This window comes from Phyllobates terribilis, unplaced genomic scaffold (genome assembly GCF_046119375.1).
Source record: "Phyllobates terribilis strain yellow unplaced genomic scaffold, ASM4611937v1 Scaffold_2__4_contigs__length_985480577, whole genome shotgun sequence".
Classification (NCBI taxonomy): Eukaryota; Metazoa; Chordata; class Amphibia; order Anura; family Dendrobatidae; genus Phyllobates; species Phyllobates terribilis.
In genome coordinates this window covers 713,910,750-713,935,099 of record NW_027362762.1, presented here as the reverse complement: position 1 = coordinate 713,935,099, position 24,350 = coordinate 713,910,750, and the positions used below count along the sequence as shown (strand labels likewise).

The 24,350-nt window shown below is 44.3% G+C and overlaps 1 protein-coding gene across 2 annotated transcripts in view; it reads right to left on the bottom strand.

Annotated features, from left to right (window-relative positions):
- Positions 1 to 24,350, bottom strand: part of LOC141226667 (uncharacterized) — a 189,762-nt gene that overhangs the window by 133,255 nt on the left and 32,157 nt on the right. The window contains exon 3 of one of the 2 annotated variants that reach the window (XM_073667173.1): positions 5,427 to 7,413. The exons of the other annotated variant lie outside the window; for it this stretch is intronic. Within the exon in view, the coding sequence (XP_073523274.1) occupies positions 6,813 to 7,413 (601 nt within the window). The 3' untranslated portion in view covers positions 5,427 to 6,812. Of the gene's footprint in view, positions 1 to 5,426; positions 7,414 to 24,350 lie in introns of those variants that run through there. 2 annotated transcript variants of the gene reach the window in all.

Genomic DNA, 24,350 nt, shown 5'->3' with positions numbered 1-24,350 from the left:
TTCAGAGTTATTACCACATGAAGTGACACTGGTCAGAATTGTAAAATTAGGCATAGTCATGTAGGTGAAAACTGGCTTGGAGGGGTGAATGGGTTAAGGGGTTAAAGAAAATGCCTGCGATCATTTTCCCGAAGTAGCTTTGCCATTCTCCTTACTATCATTCTTGTGATAGCTTTCACTCTATACTCTTAAGTATATAGAAATGGTGTCTACCTAGTGTAAGCCGCCCGAACAATGAGCATTTCACTACTTTTAACACTTTCAGATCTCTCAAGCAGATAAAGAAGTGACATAAGATGGAACTCGGCACTGCAATGTCATTTTGACATTGCTGTGGAATATGTTTATTTTATAGGGCGCTTTTATGGCAATTTTTCAGGTGAAATCCGGGGTGGAATCCACCTGAAAAACATGCTGTGTGCACATACTCTAAAGATTTACCCATAACTTCTCAGTAACAGAATTTATGCACATACGTGAGCTATACAGGGATGAATGAGTTATAAATTTGACCTTTTTATTGACAGAAGCACAAGCAGCCTAATGACATACAGAAAATTATGTTCCTAGCTCCTCTGGCAGCAAATGTTCTCTGTAATTCCCACATACTGACCTCTAAAGTCGGCTGCTAATGCTCATTAACTTGGTAGCAAAACCTTCTAAGATATTATACTTTACCTAAAAGCAAATATTGTACATAAACATAAATACCACATAAAACATTATTACCGCAGGGGGAGAAAATGTTTAGCCATTTACTAAGGGATACTGAAGGCTTCCATAGCTTATTTGGCTTTGAAAGTCAGTAATGTAACATAGTGGATGAATAAAACTAATTCCATCTAATAACAAAAAGCCATTTTGCTCTTTCTAATCCAAGACTGTGTTTAATAACTGCTGGACGGCTCCTATTAAATCCACTGGGTATCTCATTTTCAGCCCAATAAGTTTGCATTGATTTGTTCCATGAAGGCGCATTCGTTGATTAAACTGTAAATTTATATCTCTGCAAGTTTAGTGGATTGAGCAGAGCAATCTCGCCATATAGCTTCCTCCATCCCCACAATATTTGCCTTCTTTACAATGAACTGTGTGTTACTGTTGATTTACAGAATTATTATCTGAGATTTCATCTTCAAACTCTTCTTAGAAATTAATAGACCATAGCTATTTTATTGGGTTCAGTCACCTTTTAAAAATGTATACATTGTGCTATTCCTAGCTCCGAAGTTGGAGAAACAATTATTTTTTCCCAAAGGACCATTACACCCCACTAATGCTCAAGGTTTGACACACAAGATCTTAGACTTTTTACATACCAGAGTCTAAGATCAATACATATCCTCTATTCCTCATCCCTATCAAGACCTACAATCCTTAGGATGAGTGCACATACAGCACAAAAATTGAGGATTTCAGTACAACAAGTGTATAGTACAGTGAGAAAAACATGAAACAAAAACCTAAAGAAATGAACTATGCGCTTTGTTCAGTTAAGAGTGTGGCATCCCTTTTCTTCGAGCTGGAAATTATGTTTATTATTTATTATTATTATGTTTAGTTCCCCATGACTGTGTGTCCATTAGTCGGGTCTCAGTCCTGCTCGACCCTTATTCACATTTACATCATTTGACATATGGTAAGGTTTTAATACTAGAGGTTAGGGTCACCTTGACATGGTGGGATGGCTTTTACTTTTTTGCTCAAAATTATGTTAAATAAGTTCTCTGTTATTTTCATCCACTATTGCTATTTATTTACTGCAAGGTATTTGCTCACTTTGTTTTTATCTTAAGTTTTACCCTCTCATAGCAAGCCTATCATTTTTAAATTCTATCTGAATGACAGCCTATGATATGCCAAAGATCAGAATTTTCTGCTGCTTTTATTAATGCCCACACAATAAAGAATTCAGCCACTGCCAGTTGGTAAAACCATGGACGTCTGGTATCTGAGTCTAAACACTTTCAGTGCCTTTGTAATAATGGATTCAACCACAGTCAACTTGGGGAGCTATGGAGAAAATGGTTTACTTACGTGTGAATACACATTTGTAATAAGGTAAGCCCTGAGGCATTTTAACATTCCTTATTCCATTTACAAGTCAGTATTCTGAACTAAGAGCATGAAGTGGAAATCCCATTTAAGTTCTCCCTTGTCCTTAATTCAGTTTCCTTTTGTGTCAGCTACTATTATAAGCACAAGAGTCCCCCTCATTTTTATTAAGTCTTTGCTAAGTAAACCTTTGCTATTGTGTAGTATACAGCTCCATAGAGGTGTGAATGGTACTTGGCATTGTAATACTACTTCCCTATAAATATAGTCCATACTTAAGCAAGCAATTATCTGCCTAGTCGACCAGGTTGTATCATTCCTCAGAGGTGCTTACTGACGTAAATAAGCATCTGATATGAAATAGCACACATGGAGCGCCATATATAAATTACATTCAGTGATTTGCGCACATACCTTGTGAAGCGAATCAACATTAGAAACCTTTGCCGTCTATTGATTTTCAGCACAGCATATATCTCATTATGACAGAGCCCAAATGCTTTCATAAGTCTGATTTATATTCCATGTCTGTACACAGGCTTCTCCTCTAGCAGCTTAACCCTTATTGCAGAGAGGACGGCATGTGGTAGATGAAAGTACCACAGGTATTTCTTATTGCAATCTAAGCTATTGCAGCTTTTGATGATTACAGTAGAATATATATATATACTCATTAATGGACATCCATATGCAATAATTGGAGGTATGATCCCCACCATTCAGTCAAGCAGGGATCACTGGATCACCATATATTCTTTGTTCTGCTGTTTGGTGGTGGTACTGGGAAATGAACTCTTACCAAACTAAAGTCCCCTATACACAGTAGAAAGCTGTCGGCTGAACGATGGTTTGGTCAACATTTACAGTATCTCTCCCAACCACTAACATATATCAGAATGCTCAGCTTGGAAATTTCAGTGGCTGGATCCTTCTCTACTTGGACATCATCTATAAGCGGATAATGTAGAGGTCCTAATACACATTAGATGATCAGTTGATCCCATCGAAAACAGGTGATGCACTCAACTTTTATCTAATGTGCATGGTAGACTTAACATTGATTACCTATTTTAAGGATAGACCATCACTGTTTTAATCTATATATAAATAGACTCTTCATAGAGGAAGAGAACTAGAACTCTACTGTCATCTATTGGAAGTAGCAATAATAAAAGTCAATATCGACCTTATAAAGAGCCTTGCTACATAGGATAAGAAGCTAAAACAGCAGTATCATGAGTAATTACACTAATGGTAATGGTAATAGTAGGAATTAATTGACGGGTCCTTACCTTATCGTAAATCTGTCTGAATTTTTTGGGGGGATGATCAATCAAAAATAATTTTAATAAAACTAATATCAAACAGCTGGTATCTTGTTTTATGTCCATTTATTTCAAAGCACACTTCCTATTTTTCTAGCCTAAGGCTACGTTACATTGCATCTGGGACTTATGCCTACACAAATGCATGTATTTGCCATTTTCTCCAGTTGAACAGCCTAGTAAACTATGCTTATCAATATAGCTAAAAAAGATATAGAAATGTATACCAGCCAAACATAAGCCAATATGACAGTTGACACAATTTGACCTACTTTTGGATATCTATGCTCATGTCAGCTTATACACAGTGTGAGCAGAGCCCAAGTTATACAACTGTACCTACTAGCCCCTGTATATGTGAAGGATACAAATCTCAATGATTAAAGAGTCATGTGAAATGAGTTTTTAGATTTGTAGTCTGCGAAGGAACAATAATGGCAGCTGTGATCATCCCATCAACAACAACAAATGGAAAAGTAAATCCAATGGCTATAAATAAGACGTAAGCTGGGTTCACACCTTGTTTATGCCCTTTATCAAGTGCATGTATTTTTTAGGTAAGATTACAGTTTAAAGTCTACTGTATACTTTTTTTAAACAATGATTTTTATTGAAAGTTTTAAGTACGTTACAATTATTGCACAATACAAAATGTGATTGCATAACCAAGTATTGAAAAAAATTGGGGGAAGGGGTTAGGTAGGGAATTGAATGGAGTCCGAGGAGGACACCAAATGGTTCTTTCTGGCAGTTAATATTCCATGAAGAGTCAGGGGTGGAAGAATCTTTTAAACGTAGTTACTCCATACTTTTTTGTTTGACCTGTTAAAGATGTATGCTATGGAAACATAGGCAATAATGTTGAGCGAGTATGAATCGCTAACCCTTTCGGTGAGTACGCTCGCCGAGCATTTTGGAGTGCTCTGCATTTATTTTACAGTCGCCACTTGTTAAACAGGCAATCCCTGCATGTGTCACAGCTGTCTAACAGCCGTGACACTTGCAGCTGCGGCGACAGTAAAAGAAATGCCGAGCATGCCAAAATACTCGGTGAGCACCTGAGCATGCTCGCCTAAAGGGTTAATGGTTCGTATTCATTGAACACTAATAGGCAAACATATTGCACTTCATACATACAGTTTATATGGCCAAATGTATTGTGACTAGAGTCTTCACATTACCAAAATAAACTACAGTACAGTTTGTAAATTCATTCTCTGCTTTTACCTGTGCTGTCCCATTAAAGCGACCCTTTAGTTTTACATAAAATTATAACATACTCAACATATTCTGGGAAATGCATACTAAAGGGAATGTGTAATCAGAAATCGACCTATTGTTTAAATCTGGATTTTATTAGAGATGAGCGAACATTTCAATGTTCTGTTCAGAAATGTTCGCCGAATATTTATACATTCGCCAAATTTATTCGTCGAACATTTCCGAACACCATAGGATTCAATGGGGGGACAAAAAAAAAAGCATATACAACACCTTAAAATGGGCCTAAAAGCTGCCAAAACACATCAAATTAGGGGTAGACACAAGGAAAGTGCCATCAATTGACCCAGAGTACAAGTACTATAATTATTATTATTACAGCGACATTTATTCCATGGCGCATTACATGTGAAAAGGGGTCACCGACTGATAAAAGAGGAGAGAGGACCCTGCCCGCAAGGGCGCACAAACAATCTACAAGGGATGGGTGAGGATACAGTAGGTCAGGGTACAGCGGTATGCTGGAGTGAGGCATACCTAAGATTGTACGCTGGTCACAAGCAGTGGGTCTTCAGCTTCCTTTTCAAGGTTTCCACGGTAGGCGATAGTCTGATGTGTTGGGGTACAACATTATCACAGTTGGGTAGAAGCACAGGCCAAATCTGCTGAGAGCATAAATCTGAGCAGATTAACCCCTGTACCGATTAACCCTTGGTTCTAACGAGTTCACATACAATGTGACTGTCAGGCGCAGGCTAGAAAAATACCTATAATATCTAATGTTTGCAATTTCAGTGCTCTAAAAGTGATCAGTGACCTTCATAGGGATGTAATAAAAGAGACTACACATAATCAGGTGCAAAAAAAAACATTTACTTAACATAAAACTAATAACTCTGAAATACAAACATTTCAAAACTCCCGCCAAATAGTCCCCAGTTCGACTCTGTCAAAAAACTCTACAAAGAAAATTTATGGAAACAAACTTAATTTTAAGGTACCTTAAGTACTATTAAACACATATTCAATCATAATTAGATCCTGAAGTTTCCCCAGAAAAATTACACTTGCAGTGCAAAGAGCAAGAATTACACATCATTTTTGCATGTGTCAGGCAGATTGCATTATGACATTTGTGACATTCATAATTAGAAAGCCTTCTGATTCCGCTTTCCGTGGTGCAGGTGGTGCATCTCTTACTTTTGGGAGGTGGTGCAGGTGGTGAATTTTCACTATCATCTTCTGGGCGGAATCTTTTGAGCTGAACTTGAAGGCTAGAGGGGGTACCGATTGTTTTCATACTTCTCCTGCGTAGCTCTCCAAGCACTAGCTCATGGGCCAATTTTTTCAGATAGAATCGTCTACGGAGTGGTTCAAGCTTGTTTTCAAGGTAAATGACTTGTGAATTTACACCACCCAAATTCAGCATAGCAAAAAATATGACCATTGGCCAGCGTTTGGTGTTTCTGCTGACGTTGAAAGTTGAGCACATCTGATCAGCTGTATCAACACCCCCTTTGGTTGCATTATAAAATGTAATTATCTCCGGGTTTTTTTGTGCCTCAGTCCCAGGATCGATGGCATCATCATCATGAAGTGTTGATAGAAGAAGTACAATTTTTTTTGCTTGTGGTACATAGGAAACCAAAACCTTTCCATTATGGAATGCAAACATACTGCTGTACTGTTGTCTCCCTTTCACACTTACAAACTGTGTAGGCAATTCTTTTTTATTTTTTCTTACAGTTCCGGCATATGAAAGCTTCTGCATTTTCAGATAATCAATCAGATCACAATTTCAAAACCAATTGTCAGCTGTTATATTGCGACCCGATCCAAATAAGGGCTCAGCCAGTCTTTTTACAACATCACTGGGTTTGTTGCTGACACAGTAAGGACCTTCTGGTTGTTTTCCTGCATAAACTTCCAGGTTGTAAGTGTAGGTCTTACTGGCATCAACAAGGGCATACATTTTTATTCCATATTTGTTAGGCTTTGATGGAATATATTGACGAAAGGCACATTAGCCACGAAAACCAGGGAGCATTTCGTCAATAGTGAGATTCTCCCCAGGGCAAGAGCTTTTTTTACAGTTTTCAACAAATTTTTGGAATATATCACGAATTGGAGCAAGTCGGTCATGTGTTTTACGTTCGGTTCGGGTAGTTCTGTCGTCAAACCGAAGGCAACGAATTAGAAGCTTGAATCTGTTTATGGACATAACAAGGCCAAATTTTTCAACTCCATCCCCATCTTTACTCCAAAGTTCCTCCAAACTTTGTCTATTTGCCCTATAAGCTCCTGCAAGGTATAATAATCAAAAAAAGCACGCAGTTCTATTTCATCTGTGGCCTTGATGGTTCTGTTGCAGATGAACTTGTCCTTTACAATGTCTATATATTGGTTGGTATATGTGACAATAGAGTCCAGAATGTCATCTGTGAAAAAACTATTCCAGCATTCAACTGCAGTTTTTGCATTACTTGCAGTTCCTATAACTGCAGGAAGGTGAGTAATAATGTTTTGAGGTTCCCTACATTTTTTCTGGAGTGGCTTCTTGTTCCATTGGTTTTTTTTATCTTTTCCCATATAATAAGATTCTACATCTTCATCCTCATCACTGTCACCATCTTGCTCTGTTTCAGAATCCACTTCACATACTTCCACCTCATCATGAGAATCAATCTCACTTTCCTCTCCTAAATCCTCATTCAGTGTGGGGTCTGCATCATCTAACAGCATGTTTGTTACTTCCTCAACATCAAGGTTTTTTGATAAATTGTACATTTTCCTCTCCATTTCAGCAGATAATCTGAAGCAAGAGAAGGAATATGTGTTAGGGAACTACTGTATATGCCTGAGCAGCACACTTTCTTTTTTAATCTGCCTTATTTCTATGAAATATCCTCACACTTTGTGCTATACATTCATAAAACAAGCTAAATAAACAATTGTGATGAATAAAAACATAAAATACCAAACTTATTGAGTGTGACGTGTTCACATACAATGAGCCTGAGAGATTAGCGCAGTTATATCTGTCCTCCTGAAGCTCTGCAATCCAACTGTGGTATGAGGTTTCACAGAGCTGCTAGAGACAGGAGACTACCTGGAGGGAGGGGATTTCCTCACAATCTGGTGAGGAAGGAGAAATGAAAGTAAAAGAGATGTGCCTGTCAGGCCTATTGTATGTGACGGAGGGTTAATATGAAGGCAAAAGGCTTCTAATGAGTGCAGGAGTGGGAGGAATCAGATGCTGCAGTCTTCTGGCTCCTCTCTGTCACGGTAAACCTGTGACACCTTGAAAGCTTCAATGTTCACAAGGTAGACAGCAGCGGTGGTCGGTCTCCTAGACAACGAGCTAACTCCTTTATGATGATCGAGGACAACATCTGCAAGTAGTTTGTAGGTTCTCCGCGTGTTTGTGGGGCTTTCCCCCAGGTTCTCTGGTTTCCTCCTCAGTAAAAAAGCAGCCATAAAGAGAGTTCACAGCTCAAAAAAATTAGGGCCTGACACCACGATTTCCATGGCCAACGGATTGGAGATGATGGATTTCCACCTCTTAGCTTTGTCATGTGTAGGATGAAACAATTTTTACGTGACCACAACGGTGGGACCGAGGGCTGGCTGCAGTGCTGAAAAGGTGGAGTATGGTGAAACGGACAAACTGCGGGACTGTGAGTGAGGTGCAGGTGCAGATGTTACAATGGATTGAGAAAACATGTAGTATGCTCAGTGAAACAAACACAGCAGGTACAGTATGTCCACCTCCATTACAGCTGATGGGCTCTCACTCATCCAGACTTGAGCGGGTAGAGAACCTGAGGTTCTGTGGTGGGAGACCTGCGTGACAATACTTGGTACTATAACAGTGAAGGAGGAAGAAGCAGAGGATGCGGTTTATGGGGCAACTGATGGTTGTTGAGGTCCTCTGGTCTGCATTTTAGCGCAGTGAGATTCCCAGCATAACGCATGTTGTGTGCACATGTGAAGGTTCATGTACTGTATGTAGTAGTCAAATTATTGCACCTTTTCCCTCTGAGTTTTTTCTCGCAAAGTGTGCAGATAACATGAGCTGGCTCATCCTTTACGGTCTCAAAAAGGCTCAAGCTAGGCTACCCTTGCCGCCTCTGCGGGCTGAAGACCCACGAGAGCCACTGCCTCGGTTGTGGGTAAGGATGCAGTGCTCCTCATGCTTGCATCACTCCATGTCTGTGCCATAAGATGCAATGTAACCTCCATGTCTTCCTCCTCCTCCACCTCTTCAGATGAGCTACTCAGCTGTGTGCCTCTGGGTTCACACCAAGTTGGATGTACAACCTCATCAACATCCAATGTGTTATCCCATTCCTGGCTCTCAGAGTCACCCTCCTCCTCATCTTGCCCTGACAGCACAGTACAGTTGAGGGTCAGGAAGCTACTCAGACCCAACCCCCCCCCTCCCTTTATAGAGAACAATATTTGCCCCAAAGAATTATAAGCGGAGATGTAGCCTGCTTTATATACCAATTTTGAGTTAATCAGGTCTGTGTACCCCTGTGTGGAGTAGAATATCTGCCCCAAACTATTTTAAGCAGAGATGTAGCCTGCTTTATATACCAATTTTGAGTTTATCATGTCTGTGTACCCCTGTAGGGAGAAAAATATCTGCACCAAAAAATTATTTTCACTAGAGTATAACTATTGTAAAGGAGACTAAAACCTCTTCCACTACAGCCAACCCTAAATTGGGACCTAACACCACCGAAGTGACATCAATTTTTCAGGGCAGAAAGCATCTGACAAAATTTATTCTTTTAACGTGGATCTAACAGAGTGGCAATCCAGTAGTCAGCATTATTTAGAATCCTAACTATAAGGGGATCATGTTGCAGATAGTACATCAAGAAGGCACTCATATATCGGGCTCTTCCAGGTGGTCCAAAGCCAGGCTCTATTGTTGGCTGCATAACACTGATGCTTGTTTCCTCCGTCCCCTCCTGCCAACCACTTTCAACAGAGAGGAGATGATTATCCTCTTCATCTTCTGACTGTTGCTCGCCCATCACTTCTTCCTCCTCCATTAGCTCCTTCGCTCTTGCACCTTCACTAACAGAATGTCTGGTGTCACCAAACCCACTCGATCGCAGGAATCCACCGTCACTTGTCATCCACCTGTGTGACTACAGTATGGGACTTTGAGACATTCTTATCCCTTCCGCATCCTCCTCTTCTTCTGGGACAAACACCTTGTGCCGCACGCTATTCAAAGTCTGCTCCAGCATGTAGATGACCGGAATAGTGATGCTGATGACGGCATCGTCAGCGCTAACTATTTTAGTAGCCATTTCAAAACTGTGCAGAAGGGTGCAGAGGTCCTTAATCTGTTTCAACTTCATAAAACGTGATATGCCCCATGTTCGTACTGCATTATCCCAGGTTATGACATACTGCGTCAGAGCACGTTGCTGCTGCCACAGTCGCTGCAACATGTGCAGAGTGGAATTCCATCGCATATCAAGCTGTTAATTGGCATGGAGAAAGATCTCTGTATCGATGCAAGTCGATGACATGAGGGGTGCAAACATCAAAAGTGAGCACACAGCTTCCAAACCTTCTGAAGCAGCTCATCCAGGCTGGGATAGTGGTGGAGAAATCGCTGTACCAACAGGTTGAGGATATGAGCCATGCAAAGCACATGTGTACTCTCCTCTGTGTAGGGCCACCAACAGGTCCCACTGTTATCGCACACAGCCTTCCCTGGCTCCAGGTTCAGCGGAGACAGCCATTGCTCAAAATGAGCCTGGAGAGCTGTCGACAACTCTTCAGCTGTATGACTGTGATCTCCAAGGCATATTAATTTGAAGACTGCCTGATTACGGTGAGCCCTGGCTGCACAGTATGGAGGTGGTGTGTATTCACTCTGCACTGCTGTAACATTAAGGCAGAGGTTGAGGGCGCAGGTGGAGGCCCTAGAGGTGGTTAAGGAGGCAGAAGCAGTGGAGGAAGTGGGAAATACAGAGGTTTGTTAAGTCTTGGGGATTCCAAGATTTGTGAAGCAGCCCCTTCCCCATCTGCCCCCACAGCCACCAGAGTCACCCAGTGCTCAGTCAGCGAGATGTAACGCCCTTGGCTATGCTTACTCGTCCAGGTGTCTGTGGTCAAATGCACACTGGCAGACATAGATTTAGTCAAGGAATGGGTGATGTTGTCAGCGAAATGCTTGTGTAGCACAGGCATAGCTTTCTTAGAGAAGTAATGGCAACTAGGCAACTGGTACTGGGGGACTGCAACAGCCATCAGCTTTTGGTAACCGTCTGTATGTACCAGGTGGAAAGGCAGCATTTCCGTGGCCAGCAAATTGCAGATGGTGAAGTTCTACCTCTTAGCATTGTCATGTGTAGGATGAAACAATCTTTCACGTGACCACAACTGCGGGACCGAGGGCTGGCTGCAGTGCTGAGAGGGTGCGGAGTACAGTGAAACGGACAAACTGCTGGACCGTACTAACTCCTTTATTATGATAGAGGACAACATCTGCAAGTAGTTTGTATGTTCTCCTCGTGTTTACGATGTTTTCCCCCTGGTTCTCCGGTTTCCTCCTCAGTAAAAAAGCAGCCAGTTCTACCTCTTAGCTTTGTCATGTATAGGATGAAACAATTTTTACGTGACCACGGGCTGGCTACAGTGCTGAGAAGGTGGAGTACGGTGAAATGGATAAACTGCTGGAGCGTGAGTGAGGTGCAGGCGCAGATGTTATGGTTTATTGAGAAACATGTGGTGTGCTTGGTGAAACAAACACAGCAGGCATATCTTCTTCTGTTAAAGTTGACAGACTCTCACTCAGCCTGACTGGAGAGGGTAGAGAACTTGATGTTCTGTGGTGGGAGACTTTTGTGACAATAGTTGGCACGGCAACAGAGGAGGAGGAAGAAGCAGCGGATGTGATTGATGGGGCAGCTGATGGTTGTTGAGGTCCGCTGGTCTGCATCTCAGCGCGGTGAGATTCCCAGTGTAATGCATGTTGTTTGCGCATGTGAACGTTCATGCATGTAGTAGTTAAATTATTGCAGTTTTTCCCTCTGCTGAGTTTTTTCTCACAAAGTTTGCAGATAACGTGAGTTGGTTCATCCTTTGCGGTGACAAAAAAGGCCCAGGCTAGGCAACTCTTGATGCCCCTGCGAGCTTCAGACCCATGACAGCTGCTGGCCACAGGCACAGTTGTGGTTAAGGATGCAGTGCTCCTTGTGCTTGCATCACTCCGTGTCTGCACCATAAGGCGAAAGGTAACCTCCTTGTCTTACTCCTCCACCTCCTCAGATAAGCTACCCGGCTGCTTGACTCTGGGTTAACACCAAACAGGATCTCGCCCTCAGAGTGACCCTTCTCCTCTTGTTGACCTGATAGAACTGTACAGTCCACATGAGTCTCAGGTATCTGAGTCTCATCAGGATCACCTCCCTCCCTGGTGGTTAACATCTGGTGACTAGTGTTGAGCGATTTTGTTTGGCATTTCAAATTCGCTCAACACTAGTGTTGAGCCACCCCCGTAGTGTTCGGGTTCGGTTCGTCGAACACCGGGATGTTCGAGGAACTGTTCGTCGAACTGTTCGTCGAACACCTTAGAACACCGTCGAACACCGTTAAAACCAATGGCAGGCAAACAAAAACACATAGGAACACATAGAAAACACCTTCAAAGGTGTCCAAAAGCTGACAAACTGCTCAGAAGACGCTTTCTTTAAAAAAGCCGGCCGGCAATTCAGCAGCGGCATACACCGGTACCCGACAATTTAGACATGAAGGAATAGAGCATCACACATAGATTAGATAGATAGAAACATGTCAGTCACATATATATGAAGTACAGTGACAGTGTTGCTTACTGTACTTGTCATTTAGTGTAAAGGATTTATTAAAAAATATAATAGTGTTTTCGTGCACCGTCTCTTTAAAAAAGCCGGCCGGCAATTCAGCAGCGGTACCCGACAATTTATAACAGACAGAATAGAGCTTCACACATAGATTAGATAGATAGAAACATGTCAGTCAAATATATATGAAGTACTGTGACAGTGTTGCTTACTGTACTTGTCATTTACTGCAAAGAATTTATTTAAAAAAATAATAGTGTTTTCATGCACCGTCTCTTTAAAAAAGCCGGCTGGCAATTCAGCATCTGTGCCCGACAATTTAGAATAGAAGGAATAGAGAATCACACATAGATTAGATAGATAGAAACATGTCAGCCACATATATACGAAGTACAGTGACATTGTTGCTTACTGTACTTGTCATTTAGTGTAAAGGATTTATTAAAAAATATAATAGTGTTTTCGTGCACCGTCTCTTTAAAAAAGCCGGCCGGCAATTCAGCAGCGGTACCCGACAATTTATAACAGACAGAATAGAGCTTCACACATAGATTAGATAGATAGAAATATGTCAGTCACATATATATGAAGTACTGTGACAGTGTTGCTTACTGTACTTGTCATTTACTGCAAAGGATTTATTAAAAAAAATAATAGTGTTTTCATGCACCGTCTCTTTAAAAAAGCCGGCCGGCAATTCAGCATCTGTACCCGACAATTTATAACAGACAGAATAGAGCTTCACACATAGATTAGATAGATAGAAACATGTCAGTCACATATATAAGTACAGTGACAGTGTTGGTTACTGTACTTGTCATTTAGTATTAAAATAAAGGATTTATTATTAAAAAAAATTGGCGTGGGGTTCACCGTAATTTTAGTCTCTAGCGGAGGTTAAGCAGACAGCTGGGGCAGATGTTTGAAGCCTGGGAAGGGGGTAATACCCACGGAGCTTCCCAGGCTACTAATATCAGCCCCCAGCTGAATACCTAGCCTTTACTTGCTATTAAAATGGAGGACCCCCCCAAAAAAATGACGTGGGGTCCCCCCTAATTTAATAGCTGATATTAATAGCCCAGGAAGGGAGCCATGAATATTGGCCCCCTCCCAGGCTAGAAACACCAGCCCTCAGCCGCCCCAGAAATGGCGCATCCATAGGATAATTTTAAAAAAAAATGCGTGGGGCTTCGCCCTATGTTTGTGCCCAGCCAGGTACAACTAGGCAGCTGGGGGCTGGAATCTGCAGCGCAGGGAGGCCCAAGCTTTTTGGGCCCCACCCGCTGCATATTGCAGTCCGCAGCCGCCCCGGAAAATGGCGCGTTCATAGAAGCGCCATCTTCTGGCGCTGTGCCCAACTCATCCAGGGCCCTGGTGCGGTGGCTCACTGGGTAATAAAGGGGTTAAGGCCAGCTTGGCATTATCAGCTGGCCCTAAGCCCGAAATTCATGGGGTCACGCCAATATTAGACATGACCACCATGAATTTCTAGTAAAGTATTTAAAAAAACACAACACCCAGAATAAATTCCTTTAATTGAAATAAACACACAATTCTTTATTGTTCTAAATTAAACCATACTTACCGTCACGCCCATTCCAGCTGAAGCCAATGTCTTCTGCAATAAAAGTAAAATAATAAAGCAACCTCATCCTTACCTTTCCATGGTTCCCACGACAGCTTCAGCTCTGCTACATCGAGATGACAGGCTGGACCGCAGCAGAACGCTGCCATCCAGCCTGTCATCCCGCGGACACTCAGAAGCGCAGGCATGCTTGCGCTCCTCAGTGTCTCGCTGTGACGGCATAAAGATGAGACAAGCTCATGTCCAATGAACTCGGCACACCTCATGCACGTCACTGACAGCGTGGGAGAATTCTCCTGCACTCAGCACTTCAGCGTGAAAATTCTCCCACGCTGTCAGTGACGTACATGAGGTCAGCTGAGTTCATTGGACATGAATGAGCTCACCTCATGCACTTCACTGACAGCGTGGGAAAATTCTCACGCTGAAGCGCTGAGTGCAGGAGAATTTTCCCACGCTGTCAGTGACGTGCATGAGGTGAACTCATTCATGTCCAATGATCTCAGCTCACCTCATGCACGTCACTGACAGCGTGGGAAAATTCTCCTGCACTCAGCGCTACAGCGTGAGAATTCTCCCACGCTGTCAGTGACGTGCATGAGGTGAGCTCATTCATGTCCAATGAACTCAGCTGACCTCATGCACGTCACTGACAGCGTGGGAGAATTCTCACGCTGAAGTGCTGAGTGCAGGAGAATTCTCCCACGCTGTCAGTGACGTGCATGAGGTGCGCCGAGTTCATTGGACATGAACTCGTCTCATCTTTATGCCGTCACAGCCAGACACTGCAGAGCGCAAGCATGCCTGCGCTTCTCAGTGTCTGCGGGATGACAGGCTGGATGGCAGCGTTCTGCTGCGGTCCAGCCTGTTATCTCGATGTAGCAGAGCTGAAGCTGTCGTGGGAACCATGGAAAGGTAAGGATGAGGTTGCTTTATTATTTTTCTTTTATCGCAGGAGATCGTTGGCTTCAGCTGGAATGGGCGTGACGGTAAGTATGGTTTAATTTAGAACAATAAAGGAATGTGTCTTTATTTCAATTAAAGGACTTTATTCTGGGTGTTTGTGTTTTCTTTTAACTTTGACTATGGGGTTAGTAATGGGGGTGTCTTATAGACGCCTCTCCATTACTAACCTGGGCTTGATGTCAGCTGGCATTATAAGCTGACATCAACCCCAACCCTATTACCCCCTGCCACCGCACCAGGGCAGCGTGGAAGAGCGAGGCTAAGTGCCAGAATTGGCGCATCCTATGGATGCGCCATTTCTGGGGCGGCTGACGGCTGGTGTTTCTAGCCTGGGAGGGGGCCAATATTCATGGTTCCCTTCCTGGGCTATTAATATCAGCCCCCAGCTGTCTGCCTAGCCTTTGCTAGCTATTAAATTAGGGGGGACCCCACGTAATTTTTTTGGGGGGTCCCCCATTTTAATAGCTAGTAAAGGCTAGGTATTCAGCTGGGGGCTGATATTAGTAGTTGGGAAGCTCCGTGGGTATTACCCCCTTCCCAGGCTTCAAACATCTGCCCCAGCTGTCTGCTTAACCTCCGCTACAGACTAAAATTACGGGGAACCCCACGCCAATTTTTTTTAATAATAAATCCTTTATTTTAATACTAAATGACAAGTACAGTAACCAACACTGTCACTGTACTTATTATATATGTGACTGACATGTTTCTATCTATCTAATCTATGTGTGAAGCTCTATTCTGTCTGTTATAAATTGTCGGGTACAGATGCTGAATTGCCGGCCGGCTTTTTTAAAGAGACGGTGCATGAAAACACTATTATTTTTTTTAATAAATCCTTTGCAATAAATGACAAGTACAGTAAGCAACACTGTCACAGTACTTCATATATATGTGACTGACATGTTTCTATCTATCTAATCTATGTGTGAAGCTCTATTCTGTCTGTTATAAATTGTCGGGTACCGCTGCTGAATTGCCGGCCGGCTTTTTTAAAGAGACGGTGCGCGAAAACACTATTATATTTTTTAATAAATCCTTTACACTAAATGACAAGTACAGTAAGCAACACTGTCACTGTACTTCGTATATATGTGGCTGACATGTTTCTATCTATCTAATCTATGTGTGATTCTCTATTCCTTCTATTCTAAATTGTCGGGTACAGATGCTGAATTGCCGGCCGGCTTTTTTAAAGAGACGGTGCATGAAAACACTATTATTTTTTTTGATAAATCCTTTACACTAAATGACAAGTACAGTAAGCAACACTGTCACTGTGCTTCTTATATGTGTGACTGACATTTTTCTATCTATCTAATCTATGTGTGATTCTCTATTCTTTCTGTTCTAAATTGTCGGGTACCGGTGTATGCCGTTGCTGAATTGCCGGCTTTTCATGTTTCACTGTGAGCACTGTTCCCATCGATTTGGGCAATCACTGTAATGCCACAACCACCATGGCTGTGGCATTACAGTGAGTGGCAGACAATCCCTGCATGATTGGTGCTCTAAATAGCGCCAGACATGCAGGACACGCTTTTGGTGCACGAACAGTTATCGAACATAACCTCGAACAGCCGAATTTTTTGCAAATCATTCGGGTTCGTCGAACAACTCGAACACCGCCCAAAACAGCTCGAATTTGAGATTGGCGAACAGTTCTAGTCGAACACCGCTCATCTCTACTCAACACTACTGGTGATGAGGGGCAGGAACATGCTCGGATCCTACTCCGTCCTGCCCCGAATCCAACCTAAAAAAATATTGGGCATCAGAGCAGATTAGTGTTGAGCGAGCATGCTCGACACTGCTCGGTACTCGCCCGAGTGTCTCGCTACTCGGGATGTTCGGCGAGCACCGAGCATTTCCGGGTTACTCGGGCAGGAGCTCAGGTCTCCGCCCTGCATGTTTGGCGCTCTTTACAGAGCCAATGAACATGCAGGGATTGCCAGTTAGTCACTGTAATGCCGCAGCCATATTGGTTGTGGGCAGTACATTGATTGGATGGCGGCACAGCATCACCTTGAGTATTTAAAACCGGGCAGCGCCATCTTGGACACAGACGGCCGGGTTCAGACAGTGTAGGGACAGCGCTGCTGATTTAGGGAGAGATATATACTGCAAAATAGTTAGTGTAGGGTCTGTAAAGGCTGCCAAAGCAAGCAAATAGTCCTTCTCAGGACTAATATCCATCCCAGATATCAGGCAGGCAGGCAGGCAGGCGGTAAAGGAGACGCAGTGGTTATACCAGCAAACGCTACATTACAGTCCTGTGTGCTCCTGTTGCTGAAATTTCTGGACTTAGCTCCAGGTCCTGGGGGGCCAGGAAAAATCCTTTTTTTTTCCTCTAAATCCTCATTTTTTTTCCTCCTTCACACTGTACAAATACCCGTCTAATTAATGCCCCATCTCATGCTGCACATAACACATCTGCATCCCTGGCTGCTATGGGCATAAAAGGGGACAAACTTATGGTGTGGCACCCATGCTCCCATGACCTCAACCCCATTGAGAACCTCTGGAGCATCATCAAAAGGAGTGTCTATGATGGCGGGAGGCAGTTCACATCTAAGCAACAGCTCTGGGAGGGTATTCTGTTCTCATGCAAAACAATTGAAGCAGAAACCATCCAAAACCTGACAAATTCAATGGACGAGAGAGTTCAGAAGCTCCTTTCGAACAAGCGGTCCTATGTGCAAATGTAACATCACCTAGAATAAAGTTTTGAATTGAAAACTGTTTGATTTCAGTTTGTAATAACCTGCTAATGCTTATAATTTCAAAAATGACCATTTTTTTGTTTTTTATTAAAATGAAAAGGTTGAAAACTCTGCTGTGCATAATAATTTGGAACATGCATTTTGAGAGCAGTTTGAGTTTTTTATTTTTTTAAAATTATACTGTTATCATAGGCAGTTTGTACAAAAACCTTTCAATTGTACTCTAATAGTTATTTGACTGGAAAATTACAATGACTGCAATTCATATAGGTAATTTGGGAAAATCTAAGAAAATATTATTTGCATAATAATTTGGAACACAGTGTATCTGTTTAAAAGAGTCTGGTGTAGGCCTGAGAAATAGAAGTGTGGTTTTGCAGTTCCACGGGTCAAATCTCTGTATTATCCACTTTTGTGCCGTTTTTACCTAAAAAAAAAACAGTTTGAGTGTGTTGCTCACTGTTCAGCAGCAAATATATCTATTTAAAAAAGTCTGGTATACCCAGTAAATTATAACTGTGGTTTTTCCGTTCCACGGTAAAAAATCTCTATTATCCTGCTTTTGGCATTTTTTGCCGTAAAAAGAAAACTGTAATAGTGTCTCCCTGATTGTTCAGACACAAATATATCTGTTTAAAAGAGTCTGGTATACACCAGTAAATTATAACTGTGGTTTTGCCGTTCCACGTTAAAAAATCTCTATTATCCAGCTTTTGGTATTTTTTCCGTAAAGAAAAACAGTAATAGTTTCTCCCTGATTGTTCAGATTGTTTAAAAGAGTCGGGTGTAGGCCAGAGAAATAGAACTGTGGTTTTCCTCTTCCACGGTTCTAATCTCCTTTTTATTACCCTTTTTCCATTGATAGTGCGAGTGTAAGCTATTTTACTTAATTTACAATGGGCAAGGCGCGTGGCAAGGGACGTGGAACTGGACGTTCTGGTGATGGTGCGTGCAGAGGATGGGGCTGTGGCCAAGGTGAAAATGTGCCACAACCAATAGCCACATCTTCTCGCTCCCACTTCTTGACCGAATTACTAGGGAAGCACAGAACAACACCAGTATTGCGACCTGATCAGTGTGAACAGGTTATTAATTGGATATCAGATAATACTACCAGTTACCTGGGCAACACCACCTCTGGTCTGTCTTCCACACGGTCAAATCTTAGTAGCCGTGAGTCTTGACCGCATACTACTCCTCACCCTGATGCTCCTTCCTCCCACCATGCCGAGTGTTGTCAGACAGCAACTGATCCCACAATTGGACACTCTGAAGAGCTGTTCATTGGTCCATTTCCAGATTTGTGCCCCTCGCCTGCTCCGCTTGAAGTGGTGGAAGAGGAGATCCCATGTAGCGATGCCCAAATATTTGAACAGCCACGGCCACAGGAAGTCGACGATGGCAATTTGTCACAAGAGGAGGACGATGACGAGACACAATTGCCAGGAAGTGAGGAGGAGGATCGTGGTGCGCAAGTGGAAGAGGAGGAGGTGGTGGATGATCTAGTAACTGACCCAACGTGGCAGGAGGACATGCAGAGCGAGGCCAGCAGCAAACAGGGTGAGGGAGGCAGAGTACCCCAACAGGCAGGAAGAAGCAGTGTGGTGGCCACACACAGAAGGCAGGCAATAGTTCCCCGTAACACCAACACGAGGGACGTTGCCAGTACAACCTGTAGGTCTTCCAGAGTCTGGATTTTTTTAAAGACTCTGCTGATAACCCCAAAAAGGCAATTTGTACCACCTGCCATGCCAGCATCAGCAGGGGTGAAAAAACTACCAGCCTGACCACCACCAGCATGATCAGGCACATAGCAGCAAAGCACCCGACTTTGTGGGGTGAACCCCAGGGTCTACTACCAGTGTCAGCGGGTGTCACCACTGCTTCTTCCGCTGTTGTGCATGCAATAGAACCCCCTGTTGTGTGTGCAAGGCAATTCTATGTCCATACTGCATGCAAAGATGCCCCCTCCTCTCAGTCTTCACTTGATATGGCAGTTTCTCAAGAAACAGCATCAACGTCCATGTCCACGTCCCACCACAGCGTTCAGTTATCCATATCCCAGACCTTTGAACGAAAGCTGAAATTCTCAGCCAACGCCCCACAGGCCACAGTCCTAAATTTGCACATTTCACGACTGCTTGCGTTGGAAATGCTGCCTTTTAGGCTGGTGGAGATGGAATCCTTCCGCAACCTTATGGCGGTGGCCGTCCCTCTGTACTCGGTCCCCAGTCGACACTATTTTGCTCGGTGTGCCATCCCCGCACTACACAAGCACGTGTCCCAAAACATCTGCTGTGCCCTCAACAACGCAGTTACTGGGAGAGTCCACCTGACAACGGACACGTGGACAAGTGCTTGTGGCCAGGGACGGTACATCTACCTGACGGCACACTGGGTAAACATAGTGGAAGCTGGGACCCAGTCGGACCTTGGGACGGAACACATCCTCCCCACACCGAGGATTGCGGGCCCTACGTCAGTCAGAGTTGCCCCCACAGTATACAGCTCCTGTGCATCATCCTCCTCCTCCATCTCATGTTCAGCCTCCACCTCAGATATCTCCACATCAGTTACAAGCTGGAAGCACTGCAGTACTGCCTCCGTCAAGCGGCAACTGTCTGTGCTGAAACTCAAAAACTTAGGTGAGAAACCACACACTGCTTGTGAGTTGTGGACAGCTGTGAAAGAGCAGGCAGATCTGTGGCTGAGACCGCTGAACCTACATCCAGGCATGGACGTGTGTGACAATGGCCGTAACCTTTTGGCGGCTCTGAGGCGAGGGGAGATCACACATGTACCATGCCTGGCTCATGTTCTTAAACTCGTGGTTCAGCGGTTTCTTAAATCGTACCCCGAGTTGCCAGATCTGCTCGTCAAAGTACGCCGCCTGTGAGCTCATTTTCGGAAGTTGGCTACAGCTTCCGCCGCCCTTGCTGTGTTGCAGCAGCGTTTGCAGCTTCCGGCACACCGACTGGTGTGTGATGTCCCCACACGTTGGAACTCTACCCTCCACATGTTGCAAAGGATTTGTAAGCAGAAGAGAGCAGTTGTGGGGTACCAGCTGCAACAAGGCCGTCGATATTCAGGTCATACTCCACACATAAGACCTCAGGAGTGGACCTGGATGTCTGACATATGTACCATCTTGACAAACTTTGAGGAGTCCACCAAGATGGTGAGTGGCGATGATGCCATCATTAGCGTCAGCATTCCACTTGTCTGTCTTTTGCAACGCTCTCTGCAGAGAATTAAAGAGGAGGCATTGCAGCCAGAGTATGATGAGATGGATAGAGAAGCCATAGCGGTCGATTACACACAGCCCAGCCTCATCTCATCCCAACGTCCATTGGGGGACAATGAGGGAGGGGAGGAGGAGGAGGAGGAAGAACAGGAGCTGGTATTATGCGCTGTAGACCTTAGTACCTGTACAACTGTCATACTGTTGGTTCACCGTGGGTGGCCTGAGGACAGAGGGGAGGAGGAGGAGGAGGAGGAGAGCATGGTCAGTCATCATCTTGGTGAGGACACGGAAGTCTTGCCTGTTTCCAGTCTGGCACGCATGGCTGACTTTATGTTACGCTGCCTTAACCGTGACCCTCGCGTTGTCAAAATGTTGGGTGACAGTCATTACTGGTTGGTGACACTTTTAGACCCCCGCTACAAGGAGAACTTTCACTCTCTTATTCCTGAGGTGGAGAGGTCTACAAAAATGGGGCAGTACCAGAAGGCCCTTGCTGCAGAACTGTTAAAAAAATTCCCATCTGAACACGCTAGCGGCGGAGGTCACAGTTCGTTGCCCACCAAGGCGTACATGCGAGAGAGACGCACCTCCAATCCAGCAGAGGCAGGGGAACACTGTCAACGTTCTGGGACAGTTTTCTCAGACCCTCTCTTCGGAGAGACCCTGAGGCGCGGGGTACTCTCACAAGCAGTGGAAAGTTTCAAAAGATGGTAAGGGAGTACCTTGCCGACCGTACCAGCGTCCTCCGTGATTCCTCTGTGCCTTTTAATTATTGGGTATCCAAGCTGTACACTTGGAGTGAACTCGCTCTGTAGGCCTTGTAGGTCCTGGCCTGCCCTCCGCTAGCGTGTTATCGGAGCATGTTTTTAGTGCTGCTGGGGGAATTATAACTGATAAGCGCACTCGCCTGCCAACTGACAATGCTGACAAGCTGACCCTTATCAAAATGAACAAGGGCTGGATTGGGCCAGACTTCTCATCACCACCAAATGACAGCAGAGTAACATAAAGTCAAATCCACTGTGTTATTTCGGGAGGTGTATTCACATGCACCGCTTCACACCCACACATGGGTATACGCTTCCTCATTTCGGCTGTTTTATGTTCTTCTCCTTATCCTCATCCTCCACCATCACTATACCACCAGGGTGACCGTGGTCCGTGTTGCCTTTATTGAAAGTTCCTCTGTCCTTATTTTTGGCAGCTTTCGCTTGGAAGGCATAAGCAAAGACTGTGGGAGACCCACTCCCTAATAACGGAAATAATATTTTTAAGATGCTGTACTGTAAGGCTCTTGTAAGGGGCATTAAAACCGTCTTGTTAAGCTACTGCGTCCTCCACCACTTTTTCAAGGGGCATTAAAACCATCTTGTTAAGCTACTGCTACCTCCACGTCTCTTCCGAGGGGCATTAAAAGGGTCTTGTTGAACCACTCTGAACTCCACAGCTCTTCCAAGGGGCATTGAAATGTTGTTTTTAATTAACTCTAACCTCCACGACTCTTCGAACGGGCATTGCATTTCCTCCTAATTTTTGGCAGCTTTTGCTTGGAAGGCATAAGCAAAGACTATGGGAGACCCACTCCCCAATAATGGGAATAATGTTTTTAATATGCTGTACTGCATGGCTCTTGTAAGGGGCATTGCAAGTTCCTCCGTCCTAATTTTTGGCAGATTTTGCTTGGAAGGCATAAGCAAAGACTTTGGGAGACCCACTCCCCAATAATGGGAATAATGTTTGTAATATGCTGTACTGCATGGCTCTTGTAAGGGGTAAGGGGCATTAAAACCATCTTGTTAAGCTACTACGACCTCCACCACTTTTCCAAGGGGCATTCAAACCGTCTTGTCAAGCTACTGTGACCTCCACGTCTCTTCAAAGGGGCATTAAAAGCGTCTTCTTAAACCACTCTGAACTCCACAGCTCTTTCAAGGGGCATTGAAATGTTGTTTTTAATTACCTCTAACCTCCACGACTCTTCCAACGGGCATTGCATTTCCTCCTAATTTTAGTCAGTTTTTGCTTTTCAATGCAACGACGAAAACTAAGGGAGACCCACTCCCCAATAATGGGTAGAAGGTTTTTAGGACACTGTAATCCATGTCTGTTTCAAGGGGCATTGCAGTTCCTCATAATTTTTGGAAAGCCTTCCATTCACTACTTAGACCAACAGTGTACAGGAGACCCAGTTGCTATAAATGCAAAAAACGGTTTAGTTAAGGCCCTCTGACCTCCTTGTCACTTCCAAGGGAAGTGAAGTGCCTCAAAATTTTTGGTAGGCATTGCGCTCACTGTATGCCCTATAACTGTGGAGCCGAACTGCTCCTTTTGGTACAGAAACATATGCTAAAATACATGTGTGGTTGACTGGCCTGATATTGATGTGAATGGTCCCTGTTCCTCCTGCTCTTTCTCCTTTGCCACCACCTCATCCATCATTTATCACCTGAAGCTTTGTTTTAACGGGAGTCATAGAACTGGGACAGTAGCAGGAAAACGTCCAGCAATCCTCAGAGGAGGTAGGATATGCGCCAAAACGCTGACCACCTCAGGCCTAGCCGCTACTACATACATGCGCTTGCATTCCAAGAAAACAAAGCAGATGCTGACTTCTATCATCATCATCATGCTCCTCACCTTGGCACTCTCAACTCCCCTGATGGAGAAGCCAGGGCCCAGCGGAGGAGTCTGGTTCTTTGGTGGGCTCGTCCAATGCTGCCCTAAAGCAGGCCAGGCTAAGAAAAGTGTGTGGAAAGGTGACAGGAGAAATAGGTGTGGCTTTGTACCGTTTATGGACACCCGGCCGCCCTCAGGTGGCTGGGGACCATGTGTGGACACCCGGCCGTGGGGCGGCTAGGGACCGAGTATGGACAACCGGCTGCCCCCTGGTGGCTGGGGACCGAGCGTGTACACCCGGCCGCCGGGCGGCTGGGGATTGAGTATGGATACCAGGCCGCCGATGCAGTCATGAGTAAGTGGCCAGCTTCGGCCTCCTCCAAACTAAAAGGCCCCATTTCAAGTGCCAGCTAGCAGTATGGCATTGCAGCCTGGGGGTGGGTGGGTGGCAGGCTGCACACTTACGTTTGCATTAAAAGTATACAAAGCAGATGCTAACTTCTATCATCATCATCTTGCTCCTCACCTTGGCACTCTCAACTCCCCTGATGGAGAAGCCAGGGCCCACTGGAGGAGTCTGGTTCTCTGGTGGGCTTGTTCAATGCTGCCCTAAAGCAGGCCAGGCTAAGAAAAGTGTGTGGGAAGGTGACAGGAGAAATAGGGGCGGCTGGGGACCGTTTATGGACACCCGGCCACCCCATGGCGGCTGGGGACCGAGCGTGGACACCCAGCCGCCGGGTGGCTGGGAACTGAGTATGGATA